The following is a 25,620-nucleotide window of genomic DNA, read 5'->3' as shown; positions in this document are numbered from 1 at the left end:
GTGCCTCTATCAGAGAACCAGAGGCGGCAAACTAGTGCTGACACTGCTGGTTAGTGAGTCACCACTGGGTCCCCTGCTATCTAAGCAAGCTGGAGGCTGCTGGGCCAGTCTACCAGTGGTCTTCACATCATCCTATGGTTATGTCTCATTGGAAGATTCAAAATCATCCCATGGTGTGGCCTAGCTGCAAGGGAGTCTGGGGAGGAGTTGCTGGGAAGCCCACAATCCTTTGAGAAGATTCTGGAATACAGAAGGAGTGTGCAAAACCTTTGAGTAACTACAGGGCATCACACATCCGTGGCCCTATGAAGCTCTGAGTGGGTTTTGTCATTGATTCACTGCCCTGGTTCTCTCATGTGACTGACTCTACCCTCATTCCCTGGTTATCTCTTGTCAGTCTCCTCTCCTCAAAGCTCTTTCCACTTCTACTGGCTGCTCCATTGTCTGCCAGGTCCCTGTCTAGGCATCTCCCCTAGCCTACCACAGCTGGGTTCCTGGGTCTATCTTCCCCTTAAGTGGGTCACAGGGCAGACTGTACCTTTCCTACCTCAGGCTCCAGCATGTGATTGATGAATTGGCACACAGTAGGTGCACTGCTCGGGTGCGCGAAGAGTGAATAATCAAGTCCACATCCCCAGAGACTCCCATCGTTCAGAGCTGGGTCTGAGGCCCAAGGCCTGTCAGGTAGCTCTCAATAGACATACTGATTTCCCCTCCATCCCCCAAAGAAAGGAGCACACAGGGTCCCTCAACCCAGAACAGCACTCAGGGCCAACAGCAAAGGAGAAAGACCCAGCAAGACTAGGCTCCCTGGTCACAAGGAAGGTGACTGTTTTCATGCTAAGCACCTTTTCCTACCGAAGGATGTGGAAGGATGTGGCAGGCTGGGCTCACTTGTCTCCTCTGAGGGGAAGGCATGCTGTTGGCAGGGCCTACAGGAGACGCATGCAGGGGATAATTAGAAGCGAAGCTTTGGATGTTTTTATAACGAGCCTGAGCACTTTCCACTCAACTGACATTCCACTGCTCAAATCAACGTCATCCTCACGTCTAATGGCAAATGACAGTGTTTATATAAAAGAGAGGAACAAGAGGAGGCATATGGACCCCAGTCGTCCAGCCCGTCTCCCTTCCGATCCTATGTCTCCACTTCTCCTTGCCTTCGTTGTCAGGTTGGGTCATGGTGGGTGAGAATTTGGACCCCAGAGGCCAGTGACATCTGCATGAGGGGTCAAAGTCAGAGAGAATGGAGGCCAGCCTGGGGAGGGGGTGTCAGAGTTGAGTGTGTGTGCATGCATCTGTGTATAGCTTGTGTGTATGTGTGTGTAGTGTGTATGCGTGTGTGTAGTGTGTGTATGCATGTGTGTGTGCTGTGTGTGTAGTGTATTGTGTGTGTGTATGTGTGTATGGTGTGTATATAGTGAGTGTGGTATATGTGTATGTGTGCATGTGTGTGTGGTGTGTGTATGTGTGTGTATATGTGTGCATATGTGTGTATGTATGTATGTGTGTATGGTGTATGTATAGTGAGTGTGGTATATGTGTATGTGTGCATGTGTGTGTGGTGTGTGTATGTGTGTGTATATGTGAGCATATGTGTGTATGTATGTGTGTGTAGTGTGTGTATAGTGTGTGTGTAGTGTGTGTATGCATGTGTATGTATGTATAGTTTGTGTGTATGTGTGTGGTGTGTGTGTATATGTGTGTATATGTGTGTATGAGTGTGTATATGTATGTGTGTGTGGTGTGTGTATAGTATGTGCGTAGTGTATGTGTAGTGTGTATGTGTGTGTATATGTGTGTGTGTGTGGTGTGGTGTGTGTGTGTGTGCCTGTTACTTCCTATACACAGCTCTCAATACAAAAGCACCCACAATTTAAAAGGCACTGCATCCCTTCCATTCCTAGCCTCTACTCTCCCCTAAGTACCCCAGCCTCTCAGTGGCAGGTCTATCTGACTGGCAGCCTCCCACTCTCCTGAGGGTGGGATCTAAGCAACCTCATCCCATACTTTCTTTCTCCTTATTTTCTTCCAACCTCTCTCTTTCCTTCCTGCCCTGCCTTGGCCTCAAATTTGAAAATCTTAAATCTTGGGATTCATCACTTTAAGGAAACAGATTATCCAGGCCTACAATCTGACCCTTGGGAAGTTGAGGCAGGAGGATTGTAAGCCCAGAGTTCGCCTGGATAACTGCATGGGTTTCATGCTAGCATAGGGAACTCAGTAAGGTCCTGTCTCAAATGTGTGTGTGTGTGTGTGTGTGTGTGTGTGTGTGTGTGTGTGTGTGTGCTTTTATGCATGTGTGTGTATGTTTCATGGTGTGGGTTTGTAAATACCTGTGTGAGTGCAGAGGTCAGAGCAAGATGTCTGGCCTCCTCCCTCAGGCCTTATTGCCTTGAGACAGAATCTCTTACCAAACCAGAAGGTCTCTTTTTTGGCTAGGGTGGTTAGCTGGTGAGCTCTCTGGGCATCTGCCTGTTTGTCCTGTTCCCTCAGTGCTGGAGTCATAGGCACAGGTAGCTTTGTTTAAGATTTTTGTCTGGCTCTGGGAATTTGAGCTCCAGTCTCCATATCTTCACATTTGTGGAATAAATATTCCTGCTCCCTGAGCAATCTCCCCAGACCCCTACCTCAAATTTTCTTTTAAGAAGGAAAAGAGGCTGGGAGTGTAGCTCAGTGGTGGAATGCTTGCCTGGTCTAGACAAGGCCCTGCATTTCTTTCTCAGCAATGATGAAAATAAAGTAAAGACAAGAGGAGCTAACTTCCTAGCAACAATGTTTTCTGGGCCTTAGAGAACCTCTGTCAGGTAACTTCGCTCCCGAAGGCTTTACTTTCATAAAACCTTGCTATTGTCGTTCAGTGTCCCTGTGTCTAGGGGCCACCAGGGCATTGAACCATCCTTCTGAAAACATGAGACCTGAAACTGGAGGTCACAGTCTCATCTGCTCAAGTCCCTGGTGGGCAGGATGGTGCCCTGTGAGGTCTCCTGGCTTCCAGGCTAATCTAACCTCAGAACTTCCTGCTGTTCTCTGCTTTGTCCTCCCAATCTCCTTCTATCTCCAGAAGTGCAGGCCATTCCTTTACGGGCTGGTTGGGCTCTAGTCAGCCTGATCACCTGATCATCACACTCACTGAGTCTGACCCTCTGCCAGCCCACATGGTCCTTGCTATAGTCTCTCCACAGGATTCACGCTGCAAACCCCAGGAAAGCAGAGATCCTGTGTGTTGGCGTGCTTAGCATAGCATGATCAGATCCTAGGTCAGCCTTCTGTATACTTCAGCAGTAGACACAGAGGCAAAAAGGAAGCCACTTCAAGACCCACAGGTTCCCAGCCTTGTTGAGTCATTGGCTTTAATGTCAAATCTGTCCTCCTCACCCATGCTTCTGGTGTTCTGGGCAGAGCTGGTGGTCTTGGTGTAGGGTGTTCCTCTAGCTTGTGACAGTTTCTTTCTAGACCCATCACATTTGTGGACCTTTAACAAGCAATTTGATACTTTTTTTATATGTCTGCCAAGTTACAGTCAGACTGTCCCGGGTGGATGGAGGAGTTTCCTCTTACTTATTAGCTGTCTGCAGTAATCCGATCATAAGGATGCCTGCTTTTCTCTTCAGGACCCAGGTCTGCATCTCCAGCACTGGGTGCTTTAGAATACTAGAAATAAGCAAATACTGGAAAACTCACTAGAAACACCAACTAATACCTATTTCCCATTTCCTATTTTTCTTTAAATCCCTTTTGACCCCATTGGGGTGGGGAGTCCCAGATGTTTACAACTATTAAGTTTTTAAAAGTCCAGCTACACCTGGACAGGTGTCCAGTGGTTAAGTGCTTCTGCAGAGGACCTGGCTTCAGTTCCCAGCACCCACATGACAGTTCAGAATTGTCCTTAAGTCCAGTCCCAAGGGGAATCCATCCCTCTCCCTGGCCTCTGGTCATCGGATGCATACATACATGGAGGCAAAATACCTGTACACACAGAATAAAGTAAATCTTTCAAAAACTCCACGTGGCCAGGTGTTGGTGGCACATACCTTTAATCCCAGCAGTCAGGAGGCAGAGGCAGGTGAATCTCTGAGTTTGAGAGAGTTTTAGGTCAGCCAGGGCTACACAGAGAAACTTCATCTCAAAAACCCAAAAGAAGAAGAAGAAGGAGGAGGAGGAGGAAGAGGAAGAAGAGGAGGAGGAGGAGGAGAAAAAGAAGAAGAAGAAAAAGAAGAAGAAGAAGAAAAAGAAGAAGAAAAAGAAGAAGAAAAAGAAGAAAAAGAAGAAAAAGAAGAAAAAGAAGAAAAAGAAGAAGAAAAAGAAGAAAAAGAAGAAGAAAAAGAAGAAAAAGAAGAAGTAGTAGTAGTACAGAAGAAGAAGAGGAGGAGGAGGAGGAGAAGAAGAAGAAGAAAAAGAAGAAGAAAAAGAAGAAGAAAAAGAAGAAGAAAAAGAAGAAAAAGAAGAAGAAAAAGAAGAAGAAAAAGAAGAAAAAGAAGAAGTAGTAGTACAGAAGAAGAAGAGGAGGAGGAGGAGGAGGAGGAGGAGAAGAAGAAGAAGAAGAAGAAAAAGAAGAAGAGGAGGAGGAGGAGGAGAAAAAAAGCCAACCCACCCAGCTCAAAAAACCCCAAACCAACACCAACAACCCCCTGCCAAAACCAACCCAAAACAACAGCCCCCAAAAACAAACCCCAAATTTCACACTTCCCATCATAGTGGATTATAAGAATTTTCTCCCTGAAGGCAGGTGGCTCATTGTGTGTTTCATGGCATAGTCATTACAGCTTGGTATAGAAATCACCCAGGTTGGAGTTTTCTAAAAGACATGTAAGGTAAAGACCCAGTGGCCTCCTGCAAACACAGAGGCTGGGCTCTGCAAGAACAGATTCCTTTTGAAGTTCCAAACAGTTTCTGGCACCAGAAGCTGAGAAGGAAGCCGGGAAATTCAAACTAAAGTTGATGGTCTGAAAATGTCCAATTTCAGAGTTGTGGCCATGAGATTTCTCAGCCTGTCCAGCAGAGGGCGCACTCCTGAGAGCAGAAATGTCCAGATCTTGAGAGGGTGGTAGGTTGTTTATGTATCCTGGTACAGAGACTGTCTGAAGTGCCCTCTTAGGTGGATTGAATGAGAAGTGCTCAGGCATTTGAAGACTCAGTCCTCACTTGATGGTGCTGTTTAGGAAGACTTAGTGTAGCTTTGCTGGAGGAAGTATGTCTTGGGACCAACTTCAAGAGTTCATAGCCTGGCCCTACTAGTCTGCTTTCGCTGTTTCTGGCTTGTGTTTGCCATGTGAGCTCTCAGCTTCACTCCTGCTGCTATGCTGACACTGCTACGCTGACACACCTCCATGCTTCTCTGCAACTGTAAGTCCTAAGGGCTCTAAACTTCTTATATCTGTCCATACAATTTTATATTTTCTTCCTGTGGAAGAAAATCTTTAGAGCCGTGTATGTGTGTGTGCGTGCGATGTACATTGATATATTTGTGCTTGCATGTGTAGGGATATCTATCTATCTACAGATATATATCTGTGTGTAGACATGAACATATGGAGGCCATATTACACATGTATGAGAATATGTATGTATAGGCACACATGAACACATGGAGGCTAGCTCACACACATGTGGAATACATATGTGTGGGTGCACATGAATACAGGAAGCTAGCTCATACATGTGTGGGAATACATGTGTGGGTGCATATGAACACATGAAGGCTAGCTCACACATGTGTGGGAATACACATGTGTGGGTGCACATGAGCACATGGAGATCAGACATTGATGTCAGGTGTTTTCCTCAATCTTTTTCCACTCTGTTGAGACAAAAATCTACTGCAGGCCCCTTGCTGATTCTGGTTAGGCTAGCTGGCCAGCTTGCCTGAGCGAACCCCATGTCTGCCCCCTAAGATCTAGGGTTCCCTTTAGGTTTTAAAATTCTTATTAAGGAAGGGCCCCACGTACCCATCCACCCACCCACTCACATCTTATCTATTCTTGTTAAAAGAGAAAGAATTGATTGGTTCTGGCATATTTAGTATGTATCTGGCATGTTTCACTAAGCATTCATTTAAAAAAATAGTTTTTAGATTTTCTGGGATTTCTTGATAAGTCATTCTGTCTGAAAGTAACATGATTTCATCACATCCTCAGAAATTATGGCTTTTCTCTTTGCTTTATTCAGAAACAATTAGGATGAGAATTCCAGTCCAGCGTGGGCCAACACACACCATCCCTGCCACCGAATTCTGGACCCAGTGAAATGTCAATACCCATGGTTCTTATCATGACATGTGACATTCAGTTTAATTTTGGCATTTTTTCTCTAGAAAATTGAACTGAGAATAAATATCAACCATCATGAGGTATAAATGTATTTATGGAAATGAGTTTTAGCCTATTAACAGGTGAGCTGTTATTAAACATCCTGTCTCCCAATTTCCCCGCTTAGTCCTATAGAATGTCTGTCAAAACCAAATTGGATACTTCGGTGTGTTAATGCATCTCATGTTTTCCCACTTGTATTTCACACAATTGAGGTGTGTGTACATGCATGTGTGCACATCTCTCTGTGTGTGCATGCGCATGTGTGTGTGCCATATGTATATATATGTATGTGCATGTGTGTATATGTGTGTGCCCATGCATGTGTGTGTGCCCATGTGTGTGTGCATATGTGCACGTGTGTCCTTAGGTCTCTGTGAGGATCCTAACATTTGCCAGCATAGGCTGAAGCTCTGAGGCTCTGTGAGAAGGCCTAACTAAGTAGAAGCCCACACACTCTCTGCTTAAACACTGAGAAGCTGTGAACCCAGTGAATGGATCTCTAGATAAGACTGACTGTATCTCTCCTTCAGCTATACCTAGTGAATGGCAAAACAAATCACCTATAGAAGTGTGGTTATAAGATAGCACCAGGAAAATATTCAAGGAAAAATGGATTGCCGCTGCCTGATCTGATGATGATGATGAGTACATGATGTGTTCTGATGTTGGGTACATGATATGACATGATCTGGTGATGGGTACATGACATGATCTGATGTTGGGTACATGACATGAAATGATCTGGTGATGGGTACATGACCTGATATGATCTGATGATGGGTACATGACATGATATGATATGATGGGTACATAATATGATCTGATGTTGGGTACATGACATGATCTGATGTTGGGTACATGATATGACATGATCTGGTGATGGGTACATGACATGATTTGATGATGGGTACATGATGTGATCTGATGATGGGTACATGACATGACATGATCTGATGATGGGTACATGACACGATAGAAGAACACAAAATTCTTACATTGTTTATTTACAAAAGGACAATTTCTTTCTATTTTAATTTCTGTGGAATTTAACAAAATTTCCATAACTGATGTTATCACACATTTCTATTAATAGTAGTGATCTGTTGGTGTGTGTGTGTGTGTGTGTGTGTGTGTGTGTGTGTGCGCGCGTGCGTGCGCACATGTTTGAGAAAGTAGGAGACAAGAGTATCCTTTAGCTAAAGGGCTTACCAGAGCATAACAGAATGTGGTGGTTTGAATATGTTTGGCCCACATAAACTCATGTGTTTGAATGCATAGCGCACGGGGAGTGGCATCACTAGGATGTGTGGCCCTGTTAGAGCAGCACCCTGGGGTCAGGGTGTACATTACTCCAATATGCCCCTACTCACATACTCAAAGCTTTAAATAGCCTTTGTTAACCCCATTAAAATGAGCTATCTCACTGAAGTCACCTTCCGAGGATCTGTTCTCTCTCTTCTCATCGCTGCTTGAGATCTCTGGGCCTTGGCTGCCCTGCCTTGCTTCCCCTCTCAGGCTCCAATGGAGGGGAAGTCGAGCCTGGATAACAACACATGGGTTGGGGGGTAGACAGAAAGAGAGAGGACGGGGACACTCTGTGTCTCTACACAGAAGAATCGCAGCTCAGTATTTTCTTAGAGCAGTTGAGGCAAGGTGATCCAAGAAGGCAACCACCTTTTTCTCTCCCCGGAAATACAAATGTAGGGATTTAGGGTTGTCAAGTTCTTCCAGGCATGAGCCTGAGTTAAAGGCAAGCTCTCTGGGACAGCCTTGGAGACTCCTGAGTTAGTCTAGATGCATGAGTCCAGCAAAGAGGACGGGACCTTTGAGTTTGGGTGAGCAAGATCTCTTGGCTGGGACAGGGGATAAGGAATGCCCTCAGGGACAGACAGTAGAACACAAGGCTAACTGGAGAGAATTCACTTTTGGAATAGCTTTTGACCTGAAGGCAACTGGGGAAGAGAGGGAGGAGCCTGATTCAGAGGGAGGAGGTGGCCAGCTGGATACATTCCAGGGTCCAAGAAGGATGAGTCATTCAAATCTCGGGGTGTCATCCATGTACAGGCAGACACAGAGTAGAATGGGGCTCGCCCAGGAAGGCAGAAATCCTGGGATTCTGCACCTTGTGGATCCAACACTGACTCTTCCTGATTCTAAGGCACCTTCTCCCCACACATGGTTCTTCTAGAATGGCCAGTGCGGGATGGGGAGATTGGGGTGGGAGTGGGGTAGGGTTGAGGCAGACCTCTGTCTCCATCCCCGAGGCAGCATCTCAGGTCCCAGATGGGACACTGTCAAGTCTCACACAGGGTCTCAGGTGTTTGTCATCATGAATTAATGATTTCAAAGAGCAGAAAGGTTCTCCTGGGGCAGAGGCTATTGTTCACGTTCTTCCTTGAGCAGGCGGCTGAGAGCATTACTTTCCTGGGATCCCCCACTGAGGCTAAGAGCGTAGAGACTATGCTTGCTCTCTGGACAGCTTTAGTCAGGAAACAAACAGGAGAAACACTCTTCAAAGAAATAGAAGCCTCAGTTTTTATAAAGAAATATCTCCCGGGTCATAAATACATAAAATCCAGTGTAGCAGGATTGATGGTCAAAGGCCTGAACCTTCTCAGTATGAGATTTATCTGAGTCTAGGATTACATAATGGTTTTCAATACTTGGGAACACAAAACCACTTGAACTCATTGTTTAGTTTGCAGTCTCTGTGGCCTTTTGCCAGCACTGGTTACATTCCCAGAGTTTGAGTTCTCCTTCTGAGTTGAAATTGTGAAGGTTTTGTTTGGTTTTGGTTTTGTCTTCTGAGACAGGGTCTTATGTAGTAGCTCTGGCCAGCCTCGAACTCACTATGTAGCTGATAATCACCCCGAACTCGTCGTTCTTTAAGCTCTGGGATTCGGTTTTTTTATTTTGTTGGGATGGAATCTTCCCATGGAATGACGGTGACCCTGAAGTAGCTATGCAGACTACATTGGCTTCCAACTTGGAGGTAATCCCCTGTCTCTGCTTCCCTAGGTCTGGGATGACAGGCAGGCACTACTATGCCCAGCTTAAAAATTGTGTTTGAATAGGCCCAAGTCTTTCTTCTTAGTGGAGGGGGATACTCAGTATCCTCCTGTGGTCTCCGGATCCCATGGGTGTGTACTCTTTTTTATCTTCTTCCTTTGTTTCTGCAATTTCAAGGGATGCTGCAATGATTATCTTCCTATGCATATAGTTTCTTACCTGTAAAGTACACCTAAGATAATTCCCGACACATAACAATAGCAATGGATGTCCATATGGAGCCTGTGACCTCCGCAGACACAAGTTTCTGTCCTGGCTTACGGTACCAGCTATGAATTGCCTCCTGTGGAGTGGGCATTGAATTCCATCAGAAAGCAATCGGTTACACCCATAACGGTTGTGTTTCTATTGCAGTGATGGGCAAAACTGTACCACATCAGTGTTGTAGCAGGCAGGGACCTTAGTTTAGCTGAGTCCAACTGTAGGTGCCAGTTCTCCACAGTAGTTTTTGGAGCACCTTCCAACGCTATGAAAGCCTACCGGCAGGAAGAGTGCTTCCACTTAGCCCCAGCTTGACCCTCTATGCCCCATCGCAAACCATGCAGTATTTTCAGAAATTGAGACACGCCATCTAGTTCTGCCTTGCAATCAGCAGCGTTAGCTATTTATTTATTTATTTATTTATTTATTTATTTATTTATTTATTTGGTTTGTTAGGCCGTAGGGGCCTCCCTGGACAACAGCCCATTGGAAGACAGCCCACTCCTGCCACTAGGAGTTTTATATACAAGCTTGTGGTTTCTGTGACAGCCCTTTGCTCACTCACATAGGAAGCCTCTGTTTAATCCTTAATGGCTGTCTTTACTGGACTCCCAGATACTTTGTAAGTCTGTAAGACACTCAGGTTAGCATTATATAAAGAAAACGTTTTAGAAGACAGTGGGCAGGATCTCGGAACACCCACCATCATCCCTTCCCTGTAATTACCAATTGGTTTTTAGATGGCTAAGCGGAGCGGCTAAGGGGAGTGGCTAAGGGGAGTGACTAGGGTGAGGGGCTAAGTAGCTAAGGGGAGTAACTAATGGGAAGTAGCTAAGGGGAGCGGCTAAGGGGAGTGGCTAAGAGGAGTGGCTAAGGGGCGTGGCTAAGAGGTGTGCTTAGGAGAGGCTAAAACAGAAATGCTAGCAAGGTCCAGTGTATCTTGAAAGAAGCCTGTCATTTGCACCGATTGTTTCAAAACAGCAATGTTGGGTACAGCAACGTGGGGTGTGGGGTGCGGAGTGTGGGGTGTGTGTGTGCGAGGGCCACACCAATACTCAATCTGACTCTCCATGGATCACTGAATCAACTCCATGAGTCATCTGACCTCCTCATGTTGGCATGCTGCTGCTGTGGTGGAGCCACCGTTCATCTCCCCGATCCATGACGTCTCAGCAGTGTTGGCTTGTACCGCTTGGCTTGGAGCAAGCCCCGGGCCTGCACTATAGTCAGCTGTATCTGCCCCGGGAGCCAGCTCCTTGTTTTTTATAGGCTCCAGGCCAGCACTGTGGCCCTGCCTTTCCATTAGCTACATCTGGTGGCTGAAGAGCCGAGAGCTTGGCAAACAGACTCTAGCCCTGTGTACTGTCTTCTAGGGGAGAACTGTACAGCCCGCACTCTCAGGGGATGATTGCTCATCGTGGTTCAGACTTAATCTTTTCACCTGTCTTCTCTTACCACTCGGGTCTTCTGTGAACTCCCACAGTCTTTACGGCCTTCTCGAAGCTCACCACACAGAATCTTGGTTTCTCTAATGTCTTCCCTTAGGTATTCTGGCTCTTCACGAATCCTGAGGAATTTGCCTTCAAGTGACTCAGACAGGCCCGTTTGTCTCCATTGCTCCTTCTCTCACTCCCTCCTTATTGCTTCATCACTTTACGAATGCGATTTACCCGTCTGCTTGTCATTCAGATCCACCAAAGCCTCTTCGAACTCATACGGTCATAGCCTATCATGAAGCTCTAGACCTCTCGCGAGATTCTGCTGAACCAATCACTTTCTGAGCTCTCCGGTGAACATAGTTCTGTCTGGCTCAGAAGACACGGCACCAAACTCTACCACTCTCCTCTCTGTGCCCGTTCTCCCTGTGATTTCTTCCAGTCTCTGATGCACATAATGACCTCAGCAGATGGTAACCAAGTGTCCCCAACAACTTGTACGAGCCGGTCCACCAGAGACCAATTTCCTGCACATGGCCTTTGTCTCAGGGAGGGATGGGACATCTCACTACTCAGTTTCTCTACTTCTACAGCAGTTAGATTGATCCCATTTGCCTCCGTGCCCCACCACTCCACAACGCACTCTGTGCCATGCCTTTCTTTGTTTACTGTCCCTTACAGTGGCAAGATGGCTCAGTAGCTAAAGGTCCTTGCTTAAAAGCCTGATGACTTGAGTTCAATTCCTGGAACCCACAAAGTGAAAAGAAAGAATTGACTCCTGCAAGCTGTCCTAACTCACACACACACACGCACGCACGCACGCACGCACGCACGCACACCTTGGTGTATGCACATGTGCACCCCATCCCCTGCTAAATAAAAACGTATAAAACAAAATGTTAAAGTATTTCCCATTTCAAAATGTTAAAGTATTTCCAACTTCAAGCAGTTCAAGTCCAATATGTGTCATTTTCTCTTTCTGGGCCTTTGCTGAGACTCTCTGCTGACTCATGAATCTCCCCTTCCTGTCTATAAGTGATGGACCTGAGAGGTGTCTTCTATTATGTCTACTGTGCTCTCCTCCTCCTATGTCTCTAGTTCTTCTATTGTAATCCAAATGTTTGGATCCTAGGAAGGGCTCTTTAGCACAGATCTAACATGTGCTCTCTTGACTTCTCAGCTCAAGAAAAAAAACAAGCCAGGGCCGGAGAGATGGCTCAGTGGTTAAGAGAGCCAACTGTTTTTCTAGAGGACCTAGATTCGATTCCCAGCACCCACAAGACAGCTTACAACTGTGTAACTCCAGTTCCATGGGATCCAACACCCTCACACAGACATTCGGGCAGGTAAAACACTAGTACACATAAAAATAAAATAAGTAAAAAGTAAGAGCAAGCTGGCACCTCCATTTCATCCTCTTTTCGTTCAATTTACCCACAGAGCCAGAGGCTAACACAAAGGACACTAGTCTCATGTCCCTTTCCCATTGTAGTTCCTCCCATGAACAGGAAAATCTCCATAGTCACCCAGTGGGCCCCACTCATTAAGCAAACACACCATTCTGTACCACAAAAAGGAAGACAGTCACCCTGGGGTTCTCCCCATTGGTATTCCCCTTCTTAGACGACTCAGCCTTGGTTGTGTGTCTTATCACGATGATGTGGAACCTAAGTGAGGGCTGGTAGCCATATTGGGATTTCCTTTGGACACTCTTCTCCCATATGGGTCAGTCTTAGTTGCATGTTTCAGCACCCATGGCAGAGGCTGTGTTATTAGTTTTCCCTAACACATCTGTGGTTCTGTTGGCTTCTATTCAGGAAATAACTGTGTTGTGTAACTTTTCCTGAGGAGATATAAGCAGATACTCGTTCGATCTAGATAGGTCTATGATCACAGACCAAAGGAACACCACCACTTAAGTCTAGTTTTGTGAATGAGCGAATTTATTGGGGGACAATTTATAGGAACATGGGTGAGGGGTTACTTTCAGGCACATGGGTTACTCAAAGACAGCTGCATTGCCAGAGAATTTACCCCAGCATAGGTGATAAATCATGAAAACAATATTTCTAGAGCTTCCTGAACAACATCTTGGCCAGTGGGAAAGTCTCACTCCAGGATCTTTTACTATTTATGTAGGTGGTCTTGTGAACCTTGCAAGTTTCAGGAACATTCTGAATCTTGTGAGTTGTTTTCATCCTCATCTTTATTTCATCCTACATGATAATTGACAGGTGACTCCAAAGCAAAGTTTGCAGACTTCAGATAGGAATCTTCAAAAGTTTTAATCAGCTCCACAAATGTGTTGGGAGGATGGAGCCACATCTCTTTCTGCCAGTAACATAGGTGTCATCCCTTTGAGGTAATGGGGACAACAACATCCAGTATCTTCCAGAAACCTCAGAATTACTGAGGCCTTGTGGGAAACACAAGTCCTCAGTCCCACCCCAGAGATGTTGAATCAAAATCCATCTATGAGTAAGTCCCACAGGACATTTGTGAAGTATCACACATCCCCTCCCCCATCACTCATTCATCCAAGGATGTGTTCCGTACATGTTTATAGAGGTCAAGTCTTATAATCCACTGTGTCAGGTACAGCAGGCTCCATGAGGTGACATTGCAATGGCTTTCTCAGAGCTCATGATTTGATAGAGAAGAGTTGACATTAAAGGGATTTTTACCCAAGGGACTTATTTCTGCATTTGGTGCAGGGGTGACGGGTAACAGCACAGTGGAGGGCAACACACATTTGCACAGGACCTTGAAGGGTGTGAGGAGTTTGCATATTTAAAGAAAGGGGTGGACATGATGGGCTGCCCACGGGGTCAGTGCAGTAATTCAAGAGAAATAGGGGTCAGGGCTGGAGAGAGGGGTCAGGATGGCACAGAGGGGCAAACTGAGAATGCCAGCTCGGGGAATTGGACTTTTGTCTTGTAGCTGGCAGGAAGCTGGAAGGAAACTCAGGGAGTAGATGCTTAAGGAAATGTGGCTCCTACAAGTGATGCAGGTGTGGCGGCTGTGTCATACGTGTGCCAGTAGGTGGCAGAGAGGAGACAGGCTATGTCTACACTCAGCATTCTGATCTATGGACATCTGAAAGTAAGCAAGCAAGCAAGTAAGTAAGTAAGTAAGAAAGTAAGTAAGTGTAAGTAGCCTAACACTCCCTGAAAAATGTGAGCCTGAGAAGACCACCAGGCCCAACAACTCCAGGGACCAGGAGCAAGCAGAGCTCTGTGTGGCTCATGCTGCCACTGCAGGGCACGCCTAGAATTCTGTGTGGAGAGACAGGAACAAGAGACCCTGCAAAACAAGGTGGGTAGTGAGAATTGATGCTCAAAAGTTGTCCTCTTATTTCCACATATGTGCTGTGATAGGGGTACACACACACACACACACACACACACACACACACACACACCCTTTTTTTTAAGAAACAAAGAAATTAAGGGAAAATTTGCTTTCTCTCTGGAAATGGGGACTGGTATCCATAGTGCAGCTCTGGAGGGTAGAGCCAGGCAGATGGGGCAGCCTAGGTGGCATCTCACGGCCCTGTCTCAAATTAGAGACCAACAAGATCTATTTTCTCCTCTGGGAGTTGGGAACACCATTCTCTGCCTACTCTGCTGTGTTGTGCCCTGCCTCATGAGGGTGACAGGGTCGAAGACGGCCAGGGCATGAATGACAGAAACCGCCACAGCTACACAAACAGGATGATGATTCTCCTGCCCTAAGGGAGGAGACCTGCACCTCTGCCACTGTCTTCTCACAAATGGCCACTAGGGGGTGTGTAAGACTTGCTGATCAGTCAGGCAAGCAGAAAGCAGCCTGCTTGCTTCCTACAAAGAAAACTTCCCCCACTTCTCTATTCAAGACCCCCTTCCCAGATCTTCTGAATCAAAGAGTTCATGCTCTCTAACCCTGGGGTTGCCTACAGGGCTACTCAAAGCAAAGATCAAAGCCCCCCCAGGCCCCCAGGGGTCACTCCTGTGAGGGACCAGAGATGTTCCAGTGCAGAGGTTTGGGTCTGAAACTTCCCCAGACCTGAATCAGAACTACCCAGGACAGGTTGGGGCCTGACTTTCAAACAAGACCCCTGCCCCAGCAGTGAACACTAAAGGTTTGGAAATTCTTTTTTTTTTTGCAAATGAACTGAACAAGTGTCATTAAAATATGGTAGGTGATGATGAATTCTCTGGTACTGGAGGCATCCAAGCAGAAGCTTCAAGCACACAAGCACCACATTTACTGAATGCCCTCTCACTGTCTGTCAGCACGGAACCTCCGTTTATTGCAGGACCAGTAGGACCTGGCACTTGATGCAGGACTTGACACTTGGATGCAGAAAATCAAGTATGTACTTTGAGTACCTTAGCAACTGCATCTCTGGTCCTTCCTCGGCTGGCTTGGGGCCAGGGATGGTTAAAAACTCCCTGACTGACTAAGCACAGAGAGAAGTCTGAGGGCCAGGTGTCCTTCCACACCATCTTGCTATCAATTTATTTGCCCCATAGATGATGTGATATGTGCATATGATGTTATATATATATATATATATATATATATATATACACATTGCATGATATGTACATATGCACAGTTGTTGTCTCTCATATATGATGTGATATGTGTCTACGATGTGTTATGTATACATATACACTGCATGCTATGTACATATGCACAGTTATTGTTTCTCTTATACATGATGTGTTTCTACCTCTTTACCCCTCTGGATTGTGTCGAAGAAAACGCTACACATACTTGTTTTCTAGTAACTTTTCAAAGCTGCTTGATGATGGTACATAACTTTAATCCCAGGTCTCCAGAGGCAGAGGCAGATGAATCTCTTTGAAGCCAGCCTGGTCTACAGAGTGAGTTCCAAGACAGCCAGAGCTATGCAGAGAAACCATGTCTCAAAAACAAAATCACAAACAAACAAACAAACGAACAAGAACTTTTCCTCGCCCTCACCAAATGGACTCAGGGAACATAAAAGCAGACATTTTGAAGTATGCTGGCATTTAGTTCTGCGAGCTCACAGTGTTGCACAGCTGTCAGATATGAAGGGAGCTGGGTAGGGTAGGTTTCTATGCACAGCCCTTTCCTCAAACAACAAAACCCCTCAAGCTTTTTGTCAGTGACAACAAAGCCAAATATTGACCCTGGACAGCAGTAAAAATGTCACTAATTGGTTGTGACACTTGCTGCTTTCAATAGACGACCCCCACTCTTCTCTCACTCCATGGTACTCATGAGCAGTATCTCAGTGCTGGCCAGGGAAGGGAATCCTGTGTGTGTGACTCTCTGCTGACCACAGGTCCACCTGTCACTGTGTGTTCTTAGGTCCCTTGAGACTCAAATGTATCTCAACCTGTGTAGAGGGCCGCAATAACATTCGCCACCGCTAGATGGCGCTGGCTTCCACTGCGCCCCACGTGGAAGGCCAGGATAGCCTCCGCCATTACAAGATGGCGCCAGCCTTTGCTGCGCCAGCCGACTCCCTTTCAGGAAGTTAACTGTGCGCATGTGCAAGAGTGCCTTCGTGCCAGGTCTTTGCCCACTCTGGGGCGTGCTTGATGAGATCATGGGTAAACAACCAATCAAGCGTGGACACGCCACATTAGGGTGTATACAAGCAGCGCCATTCTGGGGCTCGCTCTCTCCTCTTCAAGATGCAATAAACGCTTTGCTGCAGAAGGATCCTGGTGTCCGCGCGTCGTTCTTGCTGGCGAGACTTTGGGCGCTCGACAAACCTGGACACCTTTCCCCCTGTCTGCAGGCCTCTGACTGTTTCCAGGCTCACAGGACTCTCCCTGGACACCCGGTACCGCACACAAATGCGCCTTGGGCTCTATCCAGGATACCATTCCACCTGAACAGAGATACTTAACCTCTGACCTTAGAGCAGAGCTCACATCCTGGTCCCGGGCCCCTTTGGATGTCCTGTTTAAAGCATCTAGAGTCTTGTTTTACCACTTTATCACCATGAATGTGATGCCTTGGGAACAGACGCTTGGCTTGGTGAAGGTTGGTTGTCCCTGTGGCATTGGGAAGCCTGGAACACCAGAGTGTCTAGCTGTGATTCATGGGGAAGTGACTAAGCTTCTCTGTGCTTTAGTTTCCTCATCCATAAAGGAACTCATAATAGCATGTAGGTCAGAGGGCCATCCCATAAGTCACAGGGTGTGAGTGACAGTCTCTATGTGCCTTGTTGTCATTAGAGCCCACCCCTGCCAACAGGAGCTGAGAGAACACTGCTACATTCAATGCAGTGATGTGTTTATTGATCCTTTGCTCCTACCTCTTCATTTTGGTTGTTGTTGGTCATCTTTTGTGTGAGGTTGGTCAGCTGGGAACTAAAAGAAAGGCTGCATTGCTCTAAGTAGGAGTGCTGGGGAGGGGGATCTGGTCTGACCCACAGGTGCCATGCATCTGCAGAAGGGAGGGCTCCAGCTCTGTGCCAGATGTGGACAAGGTCAGGCCATGCTGCAAGGAGCAGTGCCCAGAGGAAGGAAATAGTGAGGCAGCACTGGGCACCAAGTGATCCCACATACTGCAGAAAGATACGGACCAGCAAGTGTTCTTCTTGGTCCATGTGGGTTGGCCGGTAATCGTGCACAGTCCCATCAAGACAGCAACGCTGAAGGAAGATATAACTAGAGCCTAAGTTGGGACTGAGACAACCTGATGGGGCCCTGGCTTCTGGGTTGAGGCAGATACAGGGGAGAGAGAGCAAGGGCAGGGGAAAGACAAATTTTAGGCTCAGAAATATGAGCTAGTGGTACCAAGAAGTTTGGGAGCATGGCAGCGACTCTGCACAGGCGTCTGTACATGAGGCTGTTACACAGTTAGTTACTGTCTCATCCAGGCATGCCGCCATGGCCAATCAGAGCATAGAAGCCAAAATGCACACAGAGACCCACAGACAGGCTCAATGCCTCAGGAGAAGCATCAACTCTTGGGAAGTTCGAATCTCATTTGGGGTTAAATATCTTGGCCAAAAAGGGAGCTATTGCAGTTTCTGTGTCAGAGATAATCATCAGGAAAGGCCGGTCGAAAGCTATAATCAGAGGGTCCAGTTTTGCAGACATTGGAACAAATTTGACCCCTGTGGCAGCGGCTGCTTCTGTGCCTGTCTCAGCCACATCCAGAACAGCCTTGTGGACCACCTGTGGGGAGAGAAACATCACTCAGTGGACATCAGAGAGGGCAGGAGAGGGGTCTGGAGCAAACAGTGAGCGCTGGTCTCTTCTGCTGCTGAGTCTCTCTGTTCCTTGCCTGAGCATGGATTTCCAAGTCTCTGCTCAGGGTATGAGATGAGGCGTGCCCTGGTCTGCTCAGTGTCTGAATCTGTGCTGCCCTCAAACCCACTACAAACTGAAGGATGGCAGTAGGCAGGAGTTTCCTCACAGGCAGCTTCTCAACGTCTTCAGAGGGAACAGCCAGAATGCTGGCAGCCAGTGGAGGATTCAGCATCCCTCCTGCTCCAGCCTCCTTGGGACATACACCAGCAATTCAGAGGACATGGCTGAACATTCCCAGACTTCCATGTCCTGCTGGGACAGATCTGAGCCCAGGGCTCTGGGTGGGCCCTGGACAGAACATTGGACACTGACAGGCTGTGCAGCTAGGGATGTAGTATGAGGGTCTAAGGCTTCTCTTTCCTATTCTTGGGGTTTTCATCAGAACTGCCATAGATCCTGGTTATTACTTTTACTGTTATTATTCTGTGTGCTGGTCAAGAAGCACTGTCCCAGCACTGCATTAAAGAAGCTGAGGCTGGACGTGCTTTGCCCCTGCAGTGGATTGTGGGTGGCCCTGCAGTACAGCACAGGTTGGCACCCATGGTGATCTCACACCAAGCATAGGTACTTCCCTACCATGGGCTCTGACTTGTGGTTATCCATGGGGTAAAGTAGGGACTGGGTTTCATGCTGTCAGCAGAAGTATCTAGGGTGTAATCAAAGTCTCCCAAGGCACGAAGGAAACAGAAATGCAGGTGTTCTCACTCATCTACCATCCCCACATGGCCACATGGCCTTAACCATCCATATTCAGGACCCAAGCTGAACCACCAAGTGCTTCTTGACTTACCTGAGAGACCATCAGGTCCTTATCCCCTGTGATCCCAGACAGGTCAGCCTGTGTGGAGAAGACTTCTTTGATGCCCAGCTCTGGAAGGACGTCCTCCAGGTTGTAGTCAGCAGAGATGGAGAACTTGGGCAGGTAGAGCTCATCTATCATGCTGAGAATGAAAGAGAAATGGAGAGTCACTGGAAACTGTGGCCCTCTCAATCCTCCCTGTCACTGGGGCTTCTGTCCACAGACAACCCTGTCCCTGGAGTGAAGTTCTCTTTCCACCCATGCCTAGACCACATGACCTTGCTCTTCATAGGGCATTAACTATCCATTAGTCACTGAGAGTGTGAACAGTAGACAGGCAACCTGACTTGGTCCTAGCTGTTCCTTGATTGAGAATCATTTCCTCCTAGAACCACAAATGCACTCCTTGCCTGTCATGCCAATCCTAATCACCTAATGAGCATTCTATTTAACACAGCACACCGCATCAACCTCCAGAGTTCCTAATCCCCTGACACTCCTCCTCTCCACCTCAACACTCCTCAGCTCTTACTACATAATGATTAGCTTAATTTCCATGTCCCTTCTTTCTCAATTACAAGAAAGCCCATAAGGTTTTCTTGAAATTTTCTTGAAATTTTGTGCTTTAGTCTCAGACATTTTCTTATGGTCTAGCAGGTCTTCAAGTCTTATTCTGTATATGGTGAATGATTCATATTGAGAGGATAAGATGGCTTCATAGGATACAGAGCTTCTCTTCTGCCAATCACAATTCCCTCTGCCTTCCAACTCATTCTAGATTCCGAGTAATTTACAGCCTGCTAGAGGGAGGACACCTCAGTCCCTTGTTCTAGCTGATCTTGTCTTGTGAACAACATTGACAGCTACTCAGGATGCAAAACATATAGTCAGCAGAAGGAAGTTCAACTCAACTTCACATGTCACCTGCTGACTCTTTACCAATTACACTGGGTATAAGGGAGACTCTGAGGTACACGGACAGTGGCCCTCAGGATAACTGCAGTACAGGGATCAATGACAGTTCTGGGTCCTGAGGACATGCACCTGGGCCTGAGAGAGTCCTTCCATCTCCTCAGGGTCTCTGGTTGCAAGCTGGCTTCCACCTGCTGCATCTTGCCCTGGTCAGGGAGGATAAACAGGGCGCTGGCATTTCCTGTGTACTTCAGCTCCACAACAGTGCAGTTCAGCTCCTCATCCCGGACGTAGGGTGTGGTCAGGTCCTCAAGCTTCATCATGGGCACTTTCACAGGCCTCCTTTTGCCAGAGTAGAACTCAGACTGGAATGTGTCCCGAGGGTCAAAAGGCACCTTCCATTTGCCTAAAAGGGAGCAAACTATCAGATTGTAACAGCAGCAGATACACTCCTTCCCATCCATGTTCAGCTTCTGAGGTGTGACAGCAATCCATTCATCTTCATTCACTCAGAGTGTCCCTTAGTGTGGCATATGTTGAATTGGAAAACTCATGTATTTGGTCAAGCTGCTAGTAATGAGCATTGTCTCCGGGCATTGTTTGGACAGGGGAATCCCAAGTCCACAGTGTGGTTACTTGGGCTCCTGACAGAGGCAGGGATCTGGGTGGAGTGTGTAAGACAGACAAGAGTGAACTTGGTGAAACTGGAGCCTGGGGAGATGTGAGGGTCCTGTCTTCCTCATGGGAATCATTGTCTAGAAGACAACGGCTGTTAGGATAGTTGTTAGGGGAAACAGAACAGCAGAGACTGAGTTCTCGCATATCATGATCAGTTCATAATTCCATAGATTGTGAGCTAAAACATGGGTAATGAGTCATCATCCTACCTATGGGCTATGGCCACCACCACCAATCCCAGGTTCAACTCAGGCCTATCCCAGATTTCTAGTTTATGCCCCCTCTCCCAATGCACACACTGGGACTTGGTGACGAAAGAATTTCTTACACTTGGCATCTCACAGCCTAAACATATCCCACCTCACAGCAAGCAGCATTTGAGCTTGTGTCCTGGGCAGAGTTGACAGAGTCATGTCTTGTATTCTAACCCTACTGGCTGTCACTCTGTTTCCACTATCGTCAGCCCACATCAGCTCTGGGGCTTTCCTGCCTTTCTGTTCTCTGTCCTCCTGTCCTCCTATCCAACTGACCTCCTGTCCTATATTTCTCTCCATTGTCACCTTGATTTTCTGTCTATTGCCCCAGGCTTGCTCTTCCTCTGCTCCTGACAAACTTTAATACAGTCCCAGATGTACTCCATGCTGATGACATCATCACTTCTGTCAGTCATCAATTTCAGGGCTGTCACCTTGCTCCCTGGTCTCTATCAAGCAGGATGCTGTTGATGTGGGATCTCTGGATTTCCCCCAGTACCATTACCTACAGCATCTCCAGCTGAGTCTCCAACCATCTTGCACCCAAGTCTCTCATCAGACTCTCTGGCTTAGGAATGTGTTTTGGGAATTTGACTTTTCATGCTAACGGCTCGTTATTTTCCAGAAGGACAGTTGTGTTAAGTAGCCAGACACTAAACACAGAACACTGGCTGACACTTTCCCATCTCTAACGTCTTTTACCTAGTCCCTGCTTCTTCATGTCAAGGCCCAGCTTATTACAGAAAAGGATCATGGGAGAAGTCCTATGTAGTAATTGCCAGCAGGAGTCTTCACTAGCTGTGGGCTTTGATGCTTCTTCTTTTAAGATTAGGACAGTCTGACTCCTTAGGGCATCAACTCCCCATGCCACATGGACCCTACTAGAGATAGAGGCTCTTCAACAGGGATGGGTATTTCCTATAGGAGCATTTTCAAAATGCCTGCAGTGGTCAGTCTGAGGGCATCCATCTCTATAGGGAGTAGCCATGACTTCTACACACTCAGGTAGGACTGGACATGTGAGCTCTGGCATTCTACTAGTAACTAAGTTTAAGGCACAGCCCAGATCGTCTTCTTAGATGGACAGATAGGGGTTTATGTTCACTGTGTATCATGAATTAGACCATTTCCAAAAAAAAAAAAAAAAAAAAAACAAACTCCGGAGGAAAAGTAAGGCCTTTGGATAATAATAAGTAATACACTCATGTCTACAGAGGACTTCCTCTCCAGCGATCGTCCTACTGACACAGGTACCCAGCCAAGGTCCCTCCACTCCCCAGGCAGTGATCACACTTACCTTTAAAGTAGATGTAATTCACCAGTACCATGGATGTCTTCTTAGCTAGGTTTGTGATCAGTCCCTGGATCTTCCCCTGGGTCTGTTTACTCACATAGTCATTGATGAGCTTTTTGGCCTCACGAGACTGCTGGAAATCAGCTGTGAAGGCCTCAGCTTGGTACAGAGCCTTTGCCTTCTCCTGGAACTCTGCCAGGACCTGAAGGCGTTTTTCAATAAACAGGGCATTGCCTGTACTGATCTGTATCTCGTCCCTTGGCTGGCTGAGCCTCTGGAGGAGGTGTCCAAAGCCCCGGTGGATTTCTGTCTCAGGGGTCTCTGTGAGATTGAACTTGAGACCTTCTAGAATCTCTTCCATGCTGTTGCCCTTTGCTCCCAGGGACACGACGGCCAAGGCGGCTGAGATGCTAAGTGGGGAGAAGACAACATTTTTATCTGGATTCCTCAAAGCCAGCTTCTTGTAGAGGCTGAAGGCAAAGTCAGTATTGATGGAGGCCAATGTGAGACTGTCCAGTTGTGTCCCCTTGTCTTGGTCTTCATGGAATAGAGTGTCCTCTCCCAGTATGCAATCTGGGAAGCAGAGGAGAGCAGAGCCGATCCCAGCCATCAAGAGCTCCAGAGTCACAAGGCGGGTCATCTTCTCCAGTCTTCAGGCTGAAAGAAAACACCCTTTGAGTCAGGAAGCATCAGCTGGTGCTCTGACCATCTTCCAGTTCTCCCACTGGGCCAGCATCGTGCCATGCTTTGCTGCCCTTGCTGCCACTGTGACTGTCCATGGGAGGTGCTCATATGTTCGTACTACGTCATGTGTTCCCTATAACCATGGAGGAAGTACTGTCGCAGTAGCCAATTTTCCTAACAGAGAATCAAATACTGAGAGAGTTAAAGGGATATGCCCGGGTCAAAGAGCAAGGCAAAATAGGAGTGGGGGATGGGTGTAAGCCCTGTCTACTCAGAATATTCTCTCTTTCTCTCATGGCACACAGACCCATTAGAAGGCAGGGACTCCTCTTCCTTTGTAGTTGTTGCCTTCCTCCAAGTTCCTGCCTACTTGTTCCCTATAGGCAGACCTCAAGAGCCTTGGAGCAGTAATTAGCACAGGGTCTGTCTTAGCCTTTTGTTGACAAGTCTGCAAAAATCTCAAAACCATGGCCTGAATCAGGGTACATTTCTGCGAGTGTGGATGCCAATTGAGTAGAAACACTGGAGATATCCAGTGTAGTGTGAATGGGTATCAGTAGGATTAGTAGGGGAAGGTTCTCTCAGCCATACCAGGCCACCACATGGTGCTTTATACCTCAGGCTTGGAAGGCCTTCTGGTGGGAAGAAGGACAGGTATCAATTTCTCACACCTGGACCAGATTTCATGTTGGCTGTCAGGATGTCTGTGTGATAGCAAGCAAATGGGTGGACCTCTCTGTGTAGCTTGGTGAGGGGTCCAGGTTACATTATGGGTAAGTGGTTGGCTTATTGTGGGCATTGGGTGGTTGTAGGGAATGTGTAGGGGTCCATCTCCTTTCTATACACCTGATGTGGGGGTCACAGGCATCGTAATGGGCTATTACGATCCTGGTAAACAAGATTGTGTACCTTTAGCCTCTGGCCACTTGTACAGATGTCCAAAGGTGAAGGTGAACAGTAAATGAACAGGAGGCAGAGGAAGAAGAGAAAGGGGAGAACAGGCATTTGGAGAAGGAAGGGAGTGATAAAGTGGAAGAAAGTGGGGTGGGGAGATAGGAGGAAGGGGATCAGGGAGAGGAGGATGGAGCTAAGGGAAGATGGAGTGGAGAGAAGAAGGATTTACAAGAGGAGGGTGTGCTGGTGCTAAGCCACTCGTGCAAATAGCCGTGACATGCCTGCAGACGAGCCAGGGACCTCAGCAACTTGGCTGGTTTTGCTTTCAGACTCATGCAAACATTTCTTTGGAAAAGTACTAAACAACATTTTGTGCCAAAATTATTTCCGGAGTAAAGAGGCTGCTGGGTTTGTACAGCAGGAGACGTGACTCAGTGCATGAGCCTTCTTTGCTTCCCCTGTTGAGGGTGAAGCCCCTGAGCGTGACCATGGCATCTGGGATCTAGGAGGGAAGTGGGATCCCACTCCCCAGGCATGTCTTCTGTGATGTGATCACAGCAGAGCTGCCACCTCCCCCGGCGTGACTCTGCAACAGTCCTGTGTCACCCTAGCAATGGCAGCAGTAGGCAAGCTAGCAAGCTCTCAAAACTCCACCTGTGGAGTCAGAGGTGCAGGCTCCATTTACTCTCCATGAGCACAGACCACAGCATCTGCATCTTCCATAGGCAAGAGCAACAAACCAGAGAGGAAATTTCATGAACCCCAGAAATGTTCCCTGCTTCTAACCTAGTATCTCAGCCAAAGCTCTTGCTCCACCCCCACAAACATAGGTTGCAGACCATAGCCAGTACCACACAGGCCTGGGAAGGTTCCTTCTGCTCCAGGAGGCAGGAATCGTGGGCATTACCTGCAGAGCCGATACCAGCCAGCTGCCAGCCTCTGTGATTGCTGACTCCTGATGTTCAGGGTTGCCACTTCCCTGGTGTGTTGTTATCCCCAGTGCACAGGGATGCCTATTTAACCCCACCAAGGGCTCCTCCCTCCTCTTAGGAAATGCTGGCATGGACAAGCTGTGCTCTGTGTTTAGACTGGAAATGGGCAGACGGGATGATTTCTGGGAACATGGACTCATAGTCCCTACTTTCTGATGGGAAAATTCCCATCTCTGCTCTACACAAGCCTACCGATCTCCTGGGCATGTCTTTGGTTTACCAAATGGTTCAGAGTCAATGTGGAAAGTGTGTGTGGGGGGAAGTCAGAAGTAAAGGGAGAGTGTAGGACCTCTGCTATACTTGTCTTTAGGGAGGGCTGCAGCTAACATTCATCCTGGAGCCTCTAAGTCATTTTGGAAGGAATAGAGCGACTCTCTACGCCCATCCTTCCAGTTACTCTATGGAAATGTCCATGGTAATAAACACACACGTGGTGCTGACAGAACCTGTCTACATCTATATCTGTCCTGTCAGGAATGACTGTATGCTAAATAGAGACTTGCTCTTCCCTCTATGCCTCATTCCCAAACCTCTCTGTTGGGCAGGAACATCATGGCCAGTCATGCTTTTCTTTTCTCTTACACTTCTTACATGCATCCAGCTCCTTCCAGTATTCTTCTTCTCCTAAACCCTGAAGAGCCTCTTTGTCTACTGACTCCTACTGATGCTTTAATGTGTTCTCTTCCGCACACCCTCATTGATCCCAAAGTACAGGACACCTTTTCTCTTTCAGAGGGTTCTCATCAGCACTCCCATTAACACTCTACTCTAGGACCCTACTTTTACTCATGT

The 25,620-nt window shown here is 47.2% G+C and overlaps 1 protein-coding gene and 1 non-coding gene across 2 annotated transcripts; one reads left to right on the top strand and one right to left on the bottom strand.

Moving 5' to 3' along the window:
• The first annotated feature begins 14,005 nt into the window (after positions 1-14,005).
• LOC120093457 (small nucleolar RNA SNORA17) lies at positions 14,006-14,136 on the top strand. The gene has a single exon (XR_005486512.1). It is a non-coding gene; the product is annotated as a small nucleolar RNA SNORA17 (small nucleolar RNA).
• Positions 14,137-17,275: 3,139 nt separating this feature from the next.
• Positions 17,276-24,834, bottom strand: Serpina3n (serine (or cysteine) peptidase inhibitor, clade A, member 3N). Its single transcript, NM_031531.3, has 5 exons — positions 24,744-24,834; positions 22,262-22,915; positions 20,165-20,438; positions 19,112-19,262; positions 17,276-18,186 (listed from the first exon to the last, which is right to left on the bottom strand). Exons 2-5 carry the CDS (start codon positions 22,896-22,898, stop codon positions 17,992-17,994), a joined length of 1,257 nt encoding a protein of 418 aa, NP_113719.3. The 5' UTR covers positions 22,899-22,915; positions 24,744-24,834; the 3' UTR covers positions 17,276-17,991.
• Positions 24,835-25,620: the final 786 nt, after the last annotated feature.

This window comes from Rattus norvegicus, chromosome 6, assembly GCF_036323735.1.
Source record: "Rattus norvegicus strain BN/NHsdMcwi chromosome 6, GRCr8, whole genome shotgun sequence".
Taxonomy (NCBI): domain Eukaryota; kingdom Metazoa; phylum Chordata; class Mammalia; order Rodentia; family Muridae; genus Rattus; species Rattus norvegicus.
Note: the sequence above shows the minus strand (reverse complement) of the source record. Positions and strands in the feature narration are given on the sequence as shown.